General features: G+C 39.9%; 1 protein-coding gene across 1 annotated transcript in view; it reads left to right on the top strand.

Moving 5' to 3' along the window:
• URI1 (URI1 prefoldin like chaperone) overlaps positions 1–9,622 on the top strand; it is a 41,574-nt gene extending 31,952 nt beyond the window's left edge. Inside the window, exons 7-11 of the mRNA XM_039696392.1 lie at positions 2,976–3,156; positions 3,728–3,971; positions 4,551–4,693; positions 6,292–6,550; positions 8,806–9,622. Of these exons, the coding sequence (XP_039552326.1) occupies positions 2,976–3,156; positions 3,728–3,971; positions 4,551–4,693; positions 6,292–6,550; positions 8,806–8,994 (1,016 nt within the window). The 3' untranslated portion in view covers positions 8,995–9,622. The remainder of the gene's footprint in view (positions 1–2,975; positions 3,157–3,727; positions 3,972–4,550; positions 4,694–6,291; positions 6,551–8,805) is intronic.
• The last annotated feature ends 431 nt before the right edge of the window (positions 9,623–10,053 follow it).

Genomic DNA, 10,053 nt, shown 5'->3' with positions numbered 1-10,053 from the left:
AACATCTCATCCTGGGGTGTTCCATGACTGGCAGGGAACAAACACAGCAGCAGTCCTGGTGTGCAGCTCCTGGACTGCAGAAATGCTTCCCAGAGATGGCTGGAGATGACACTGCAAAGCAAAGGTAGCTGTGCTAAGGAATTAATTGGATAATTTCTTTGCTATTGAAGTAGTGCCCGATAGGATTCAGGCAAAGTTGGAGGCACAAGTAATTTTACAGTCTGAAAATAGCATCACTTGGACATTTTTAGGAGGAGAAGATTTGCAGAGGGCTATGGGCAGTTCACTGTTACCTTTTTCTAGAATAAATCAAAATTATCTTTATATGCTAAGGCTGATTAAGGGGGTGTCTCTACTATGGGAACCTGTCATTGCAAGATAGGAGTGGCATTCTAGGAAATGCATCCCACAATAACAGTGTTAGTGCAGCACCATGCTGTGCATGCCAGGTCAGCATTTGTGCAGCTTTTTTTGTATCCTAAACTTCCTTTGCCACTGTTGTCCTCTGACACCCTCTTAAACTTTTGCTGAAAATCTGTTAAGTGGAAATTACTGATGTTTTCTCTCAGCACCAGTCTGTACTGTGACTGAGAGAGAAGTAGCTAAGAGATAAACTTAGTGATTGAGGCAGGCCAAGATCTGGTTTTGTTTGTATCTCAGAGGAAGGCAGAGTATGCTGAGCATCTCCCTCGGTTCTTGCTATCTCTCCATTTTCTGGATGTTACTAAGTCTGAAAATAGCATCACTTGGACATTTTTAGGAGGAGAAGATTTGCAGAGGGCTATGGGCAGTTCACTGTTACCTTTTTCTAGAATAAATCAAAATTATCTTTATATGCTAAGGCTGATTAAGGGGGTGTCTCTACTATGGGAACCTGTCATTGCAAGATAGGAGTGGCATTCTAGGAAATGCATCCCACAATAACAGTGTTAGTGCAGCACCATGCTGTGCATGCCAGGTCAGCATTTGTGCAGCTTTTTTTGTATCCTAAACTTTCTTTGCCACTGTTGTCCTCTGACACCCTCTTAAACTTTTGCTGAAAATCTGTTAAGTGGAAATTACTGATGTTTTCTCTCAGCACCAGTCTGTACTGTGACTGAGAGAGAAGTAGCTAAGAGATAAACTTAGTGATTGAGGCAGGCCAAGATCTGGTTTTGTTTGTATCTCAGAGGAAGGCAGAGTATGCTGAGCATCTCCCTCGGTTCTTGCTATCTCTCCATTTTCCGGATGTTACTACTTCACTTTTTTTGGTTCCTGTATGAAGGTAATGGTGGTGCTTTGAGGTAACAGTGAGTGAGCACAGTGGATGTTGGAGCAGAAGGTGGTTATCTCTCTGTCTTTTTGATCTGACCTGGTTTCCTAACTGGCAGAGGCTGTGTTGAATTAGGAGGTAGAATCACTGGCATGTTGAAGCATTTGCTGGTGTTCAGGAAGCCACGGGCTTGCCTTGGTAGTCAAGTCATACTGAAGGGTAACAGAAACTGGGAGGGCACAAATTGACAATCAGATTGAAATAGATTGTTAACTAATCCTTCCAATTTTATTTATTAATTTTGTAATTATAGCAAATGAAATCCTCACAAGTTACTCTGATTGCTTGGCTTGCCTCAATTTATATTCAAATCTCACTAAAACACATTTCAGCCTTTTCTTAACGAGATGATGAAAAGTGCTATCCCATGGAAGAGAAGGGGACACACATTCCAGCATTACTTCCAGTCACCTGTTTGCTTTTTAATGTTGCTGTTGAATTTGTATTTAACTCGGGATTAAAGTATAAGCTGACGTATTTGAATAAGGATATCTTTAAGCCATGAGTTCTTAAAATTTTTAAAAAAATGGCTGCACAGTTTGTTAATAGAGATTTTAAAACACTAAGGATGCTGAGTAACCAAGACGTTGTGCTGCTGTTGATTGGAATCACAAAGCAGTTTCATGAAGGCCCACAGAGGCACTGGAGTCCCACTGCATTTGTGGCAGTGGTGGAAGGGGGTGGGTCCTCATTCCAGGGAAGAGGTGCAGGAGCAGTGTGGGTGGTGATGGGCAGAGGGCAGGGAGCTTCCCTTGGGAGCTCTCAGGAACAGGCAGTGGCCCTGGGAGTGCTGGTCTCAGGGAAAAGGGGTTAAACACACAGGCCTGCCCTTCACCCAGACAGGGCTGAAGCATTAGGATTTGTTCCCTATGTGCCAGACAGCACTTACACAGGAAAAGGTATTCCCCATCCTCAGTGGATGCACTGTTTTGCCAGGGAGCAAGGCTTTTAAATGCCAGCAAGAACTTGTCACTGGCTACCATTTGCTCACAAGCGTGTATCTCAGGTCACCTCTGTGGCTTTAAATGGGGTTTATGTTTATTATTTCTGAAAGGAAGGTTTTTGTATGATTTTCAGAGTGGGTCTTTTTCACTAAATAAGTGATTGATAATGACTGGATTTTGATCAGATTTTCCAGGTAACTGGAGGTAATTTTTAATGCTCTTCATTGTAAATTTAAAAAAAAAAAGACTTTGTTCTTTAAGTGTGACTATTAAAAATGAGCTAATACACAAACCAGGTTTGTTTTCCCAGTTAATAAAACCTGCTGTTAATGGGACAGTGAGCAAATGCCACATTCACATGTTGATATCTATCAGATCAAATCAAAATCTACTGTTTGGCACAAGAGGTAAAAAACCCCACACTGTAATAAAACTGTCACAGGATCAGTGTCTCCTGCTTTGTAAATAAACATCTCTGCTTTGCCTCAGTGTTTCTGTAACATCCGGAGACTATTACCCTGTGCTGGTGCTCTGGTTCATTGACAGTTTCACTTAAACAGTTAAACAATAATTTGAAATGGAAAATGTTCTGCCCATATTCCTTACTTAGGTCCTTTGTGGGTTTTTTTTCCTACCCCTCAAATGTTTTTTGTTGGATATTTTTGTTTGATTTTTCAGTCAGTCGCCTTAGTAATTGCATCTTACTTTTTATTACACAGGAAAATACCGAACTGCTCACAAACCTCATTCAAAGCCAAAAGTATCAAATGTTTTTGAGGTAGATTTTCCAGTAAATGGAAATGATATGAAACCAATGGGTCGTTTTCAGTCAGAGGAGGAACTGTGGGCCCGCTTAGAAGAGCTCGAGAGACAAGAAGAGATCCTTGGTGAACTTGACAGGTACAGTGCTGTGTGGCACGGGCAGGACTGGAGTTCTGTGAGAGCTGTCAGTGTGGGGCTGCTGGTACACAGGAGGTCTCACCAGCAGGGCAAGTAGCTGAAGAAACAGATGGAAATAACATTATCATAGTGGAAGGAGGGTGGGACATGAACAAAGCACACACTGCAATGCCGGAGCTCCTAACATCTGCCTCTGTAACCACAGCAGTCCAGCCTTCTGGTTTTTTTCTTTAATATGAAGAGGGGGAAGTGAAATTAATTTCCCACAGGCTATGAAAATCCATAGTTTTCTATGTGGGAGTTACACATTTAATGCTCTGTGACGTCCTTAGATGTGTTCTGATCTGCAAGCAATACATGGGTTGTTAGCCATGATGTCACAGTTCTGGTAATTCCAGTTGGTATGGGAAGGACACAGTCGTTGTTAGAGGACACAAGGAAGTTGCACTGTCAGTTTCAAAATACAGCACCTGGGTAAAGAAAGTTACATGTAAGTTCATTATTTTGTATGTTTGTCTCTCTCAAGAGCACGATGTGCCTCTGTCTCACATAGATATTTCTCATTCCTTAGGATGTCTGATGCAGTTGAGACAAATGGAGAAGGTGCAACCTCTTCTGAAAAGGAGAAGGAGGTTAAGGACACAGACGTGAATGGGGCGTGTAGGGCAGAGGGCTGTATTACTCAGGGCAACTTCCATAAAGAATTTGGAAATTCAGACTTGAATTACGATCACAGTGATGATGAAGATGACAGAGATGTTGGAGAGAGCTCTGTTCCAACTATTTATTTCTCTCACACTGTGGAACCTAAAAGGGTTTGTACTTTATTTAATTTTTATCTTTTGCTCAAGAGATTACATAAAATATATGTGCCATATGTAAACCAGATCTGTAGATGTAGTAGGATACTAGCTGGAGGTGACATTGGAGTTCTTTTTCAAATTATTAAAACCCCACTGTTTAGATCCTGTTGTCCTAAATATGGTATTAAAAAAATTATCTTCAGATGTCTACCTTGCTGTTCTGGCTTCTGGCTGCTGTAAAAGGCAGTATCCTCTCTAGGAGTTTTTTAAATGACTTCTTACTTGTCTTGAAACTGACTTTTGAACAGCTCAGCTGTTGAGCAGAACTTGAATAAGCAGACTGTCATATTTTATATGCAAAATATGTGCACATGAGGGCAAAGAAATGCCCCAGCCTAGTGCAAGTGGTAGAGAATAAACAGTGGTAGAGAATAAACAAATGTATGAATGTTACCATTCATACATTTGTTTAACTTACCTATGCTTCCTAGTCCCCAACTGCTTGGGTAAGAGAATGTCAGGATCACTTGATCTGCAGCCTGGTGATTGTTGATTTTATGGTCTAGACCATCATTTGTGTTCAATTTTCAGGTAAGAATAAACACAGGAAAAAATACTACTTTGAAATTCAGTGAAAAGAAAGAAGAGGCCAAGCGTAAAAGGAGGAACAGCAGTGGCAATGGCCATGCAGCTCCAGAGCTGCCCAACATCAAAACCCCAGCAGACATTTACCGGTGGGTAATTTATGGTGCAGCTTTCCCCTGAGCAGACCATCTCCTTTCATTTCTGTCCACCTAGAGTGTGAAACCCCACCTACAGTTTCCTGAAAGAAACAGCTGGAACTGAATTTACTACTTAAAAATGAAAGTTTGTGCCTTCTGCACGGTTGCTGTGCTTTTGTATCCACAAAATATTTCTGAGTTTAACGCTTCCTTTTCCAAATAGCAATTTTTCATTTACCTGCTTTTCCAGAGCTTCTGAAATGGAGGTAAATTTGCCCAGTATGTATCATCCTCAAAAATGAGTTATGTTATGCATCCTGGTTAATTCCCTGCCATTTTTTTCTGTGTTTGTTTTCAAATAGAACTGACCAGATCTACAACTTGTAATACTCCTGCTTTCCTGGTTATTGATTTGCTGGACTCTGTCTCTTCCTTTTTGCATCTTCAAAACATACTCAGCTCTTTGCTTGCATAGTTTTCTTTTGCATTCCCTCTTCTTGGCCTCAGTCTGTCACTTTCTGTATTCTCCATAATAGGTACTTCTCACCTGTAGGACACCCACACACAGCTTGAAAAACAGTGCTGGCCTTAGGGGATTGTACAAAACACTAAGGTGACAGGATAGTTAATACAAGTATTTAGGTTTGTAAGGATAAACACAGATACCTATTAGATTGGTCGATTAAGTGGTTGTGAAATTGGACTGTATGTCTGTGTATTTGGGTACCTAAATATGTTAAAGGTGTTACAAAGTGTTAAAAGTGAAACCACATCCTGTAATTGCAGCTTCAGGGGCTGAAGATGAGCAAAAGATTCTTTTGTGCTCCTCCCTCTGAGCTCTGCAAACTCCATCTTCTATAGAGATGTATTTCCATGAGTGCCTGATGAATAAAGCTGTTAGAAACAAGTAACACCCTTAAAACTCATCCAGTCATTGGGCTCCTCCTTTATGAGTTTGATAAAATTGGCATTGTCTTCTCATTCTCCTCCACCCACCCTTGACTTTCTCAAGTCATGGAGAGGGAGCACAAGAGCCATCTTTGTCAGTTCACAGTCTGTTAATACTTGAAAAGTGTCTTCCTGTTGATCCGATCTTATAAGCTGATTTTTTAAATTTTGTTTCTAATTGAAAGCAGATTATGACACTTGTCAGGGAAAAGCTCCATCCTTTCCATGTGCAATGAATGTTTCAAGTATTTGTTTTTGTATTCTACATTTGACAAGGACTTAACTCTAGAAAACATTCCCGGATTGTGATCTGATTCTCTTTACAGAAACAACTCTGGTCATCATTTAGTTTACCTTTTTTCTAACTTTTCCTAACTCACACCTTTCTGTTTTCTAACATTTTTCAAAGAGCTATGCATTTTCTGCTGAAAATAAGTACCAACGTAATGCTTGAATAAAGGGCATAACAGCATTCACTGTGTAGAATTGATTCTTGTACATTGGTAAATAAAGTGTCTCTGTAGGTGCAGTATTGTCATTCTGCAGCGAAAAAGTTGGGAAAGCACATCATAATTAATTTGTACAAAAGACAAAGCTAGATCACTGTAAATTTGTCATCTGATCCTGAAATGGTTTATTAAAGCTAACATTTTCCTTTATAGAGTCTTTGTTGATGTTGTGAATGGAGAATATGTCCCTCGTAAATCAATTCTGAAGTCTCGGAGCAGAGAGAACAGTGTTTGTAGCGATACCAGTGAGAACAGTGCTGCTGAGTTTGATGACAGACGAGGAGTTCAGAGGAGTATTAGCTGTGACGAAGCCACTCAGAGTGACAACAGCGAAGGCATCCTCGAGGAAGAGGAGGGGGAGGGGAAGCAGCAGCTACTGCAAAAGCTTCCTCCCTCTTCAGGGACAACTGAGGTACAGTTTTTAATTCATTATTGATTGGTGGCAGGGATAAAAATGAGAAATCTAATGACTCTAGTTGCCTATACCATCAGTTTTATTTCTTTGAAATAATTTTCTAACTCCTACCTGGTTTGCTTCAGAAGGCCATACCAGGTGACAGGCCTCTGTCACACCCATCCCAGGGACAGAGGGAAGGAGCTGCTCATGTGGCTTCCCCAAGACTGGAAGCTCTTCCATAAACATCCAAAGTGGTCACTCACTGGTGTTACTGAAACCTGTGTGCTGGCTCATCCTGACCATTTCACTGCAGGACAGACAGCAGGATTTTAGACAAAAAGAGGGAAATCTGTACTTTGTAACTGATCAGAGGAAGAGGTGATTCTCTAACCTGTCTTGCACTATTAGACAGCTAATTTCCAAGGAGTGTTTCAAGTTTAAAACACATAGATACCAGCTGAATTACTATTTTGATGTGCCAATAGCAGAGAAATTGCCTGGTGGAAGGAAGCATTGCACCCCTACTCATCCTATTCCAGACTGAGCCTTAGTGATCCCAAACAAATCTGTTTACATGTGTTTGGAAAGTTCAGGGCTTCATCATAAAAAACAGCCTGTATGACATAAGGGAAGATGTACAGTTGCTTAGTGACCAGGTGAATACAAGAATTAAATGTAGAGATTCATGGCACAGCGTATTCATTTCTGTTTTGTAAGAACTTAACACTAATTTTTTCAAACTAGATAAAACTTGAGTCTTCAGTAGTTCCCAGTGCAATGGACAAGTTCAATGAAAGCACTATTTTTCAAAAATTATTTTTGACAAGAAATGAATTCCTTATAAAAGCTGTTGTTTATCACCATTTTTCATGCAAACAGCTTCAGATGAATCCAGGCAGGATATGAAGAATCATGATGGAAAATTTATCTGTGGAGTTAGCACTCCACATTGTATACTTTCTGGAATATATTTGCTATATTTTTATAAAATATCTAAGTACACTTTAGATGTTACCCATCAGTCTATTACCTGAGTCTGGCATCATTATTCTCTACAATGTAATGCATTTTCTAAGCAACTGAAGGAGATTAAGCAAAACACTCCAGTCAGATGTGCTTCTCTAAATGCTGTTGTTTTGCTTTTGGTTGTTTTTGTGGGTATTTGAAATCCATTATTTCTCTATTACCATTTGCAGCAGACTAACTTTTTTTTATTTCTAATTTTACCACCATCACTTAGTTTGTGCTTTGCTTACCTGTTTTTGAAAATGAGCTTCTTGTTAGATTAACAGAGTTGTACAGGCACAGCTTTAGGCACACTTGGGCTACTGGAGCAGAAAACAAAAAACACTGCTTTTTTTGCAGGTCCTGCAAGAAAAGAATGGCCTGTTTGTTTTGCTTTGTCTTTGTTGGTAACTGAGTTATGAAAAAGCAGAACTAAGCATAGTGACTAAATCTGGTGTGCATTCCTTTGTGCCCAGCATGAGCATCAGACCTTGGATGTGAACTGCTTCCCCTTGTCCTTGGGCATTCTGAATTCTCTGTTTTCAATACATAGTGGAGTGATTTGTTCTTAAATATGTTTATGAAAAGTAGTTCTGAGCTGCTTGTTTCCAGGAATCATGGTTATTTCTTTGCTAAGTTGAAAAGGATTGTCACATAATTGGCTGCGTATAAATTAGTTTTTAAACATTAGATGTTTTTATTAGGCCTTTTATAGAGAGAAATAGTTGGAAGCAAGTTTGCTGCTCTCTTAAATATAAATGGCTTTCACCATTTTTTGATCATATTTGGTAGGGAGAAAAGAAACAAAATATGTACTTGCCAGTTCACATGCAATGCTTCAGCTTGATGCAGTTACAAGATACTAAGTCATAAAATGACGTATGATGGGAATACTGACATCAACTTTGCAAAGTCTCTCTATTTCTTATCCAAAATAAAACTGTGTATTACATCAGCTGCTTGATTTCTTGAGCATGTGTCACTGAGGAAGCAAATTTTTACATCATGTATGCAGTAGGAATGGGATTAAGTAGTACTTTTAAGATACTGTCTTTCATTCAGTCATCCTTGAACAAGCTATATTTTGAGGTTAATTACAATGTGGTTACTTATGCAGGCAACAATCATTGATTTAAGGATATTTCTTTACTTTTGATTAGAAGAAATAACAATTCTAATCAGGCTAATATAGGGTAATGACCTTATGGGCATAGCTTCACATTTGCATTTTATTAGCTCATTCTGAGTATTCTCTTCTGTTGTAGGCATTTTCTGGAACTGTCATAGAAAAGGAGCCTTTGTCTCCCTCCTTAACAGCACACCCAGTCCACACTCACCCCGTGCTGCCGACCATCCTGGAGCGCAAGTCGGAGGAGCTCTTGTCTGATGCCCCTGAAGAACCCGTCAAGAGGATTTCCAAATTCAGAGCTGCCAGGATGCAGCAGACTCAGTAGGTGCTGCTGAGCCCAGTAGGAGCACTCCTGCCTGCTTTCACCTCTCTGGAAATGATATAAAGCCTTCTCTGTAGCACCCACCGTTACCAGGGTGTCCTGTGGTAATTTGGCACCGTTATCTCCTCGACGTTTGCTGGCAGCATTAGGAAAACAAACAGTTCAGTGTTTGAACACTTGAGTATTCATCTTATTTTGTCGGTTTCCCTGTGTGCTGTCAGCACCTTTGTGTATGTTTGCCTTATGATAGCAGCACTTGGGTTCTTTTTCAAAAACTGTTCCTTACATACATTGTTTTTGTGTTTAAAACTAAATACAGGCAGTTTTGTGCCAGCTGTGATGTTCTACATACCATATGGACCATTTTAAGGAAACTTTTCACATTTCAAATAGATTCACCAATTATATTACATTACTTGCTTTAGCATTTTAAGACACACTTGTATTCACATTGCTGTAGGTTTTGCAACTAGGTGTCTGCTAAAAGTTTTTTTCCTTCTTTCAAACCTCTCTGATATCTCACTGTACAGGTCTATAAAATGCCAGGTTCATGTACATTGCAGGGAAGTTTCTTTGATGGAAAAGGGTATTTTGTAAAATTAAATTTTCAGTAAAAAAGCTGTGAAACTGGTGTGGTTTTTGTTGCTTTACTACTAATTTGGAAGCTCCACAGAGAGGTTTTTATTTTGAACTTGCATTTCTAGCTTGAAGTGTTTACTACCACATGGACATAAAAGCAGTCCATTCTCTTCTGCCATTGTGTTTTAACCTCCTGCTAATGAATGTCCATGGAAATTGAATGCTCTTAAGGAGAGAAGCATAAACTCAGACTCTTGATTACAAAATCTCCTAGTTCTTTTGTATACTCAGAAAACATTGTAATTGTCTTGGGAATGCCCAGAGGGAGTCAGCACTAAGGAAAAATGTCTTAATGCTTCAGCTTTATTTCAAAATGCAACAGCACTGCAGCACTCAGGGTGCAGTTTGGTGTATCCTTCTCGTGACTGAGAGCAGTCCTGGTTTCAGGAGTCCCTGCCCAGCAGCTCCTTCCAGTCTTCTTGC

The sequence above is a fragment of the Passer montanus genome, unplaced genomic scaffold, assembly GCF_014805655.1.
Source record: "Passer montanus isolate IOZ18808 unplaced genomic scaffold, ASM1480565v1 scaffold113, whole genome shotgun sequence".
Taxonomy (NCBI): Eukaryota; Metazoa; Chordata; class Aves; order Passeriformes; family Passeridae; genus Passer; species Passer montanus.
The sequence above is the reverse complement of the archived record's forward strand: the minus strand, read 5'-3'. Positions and strand labels throughout refer to the sequence as shown.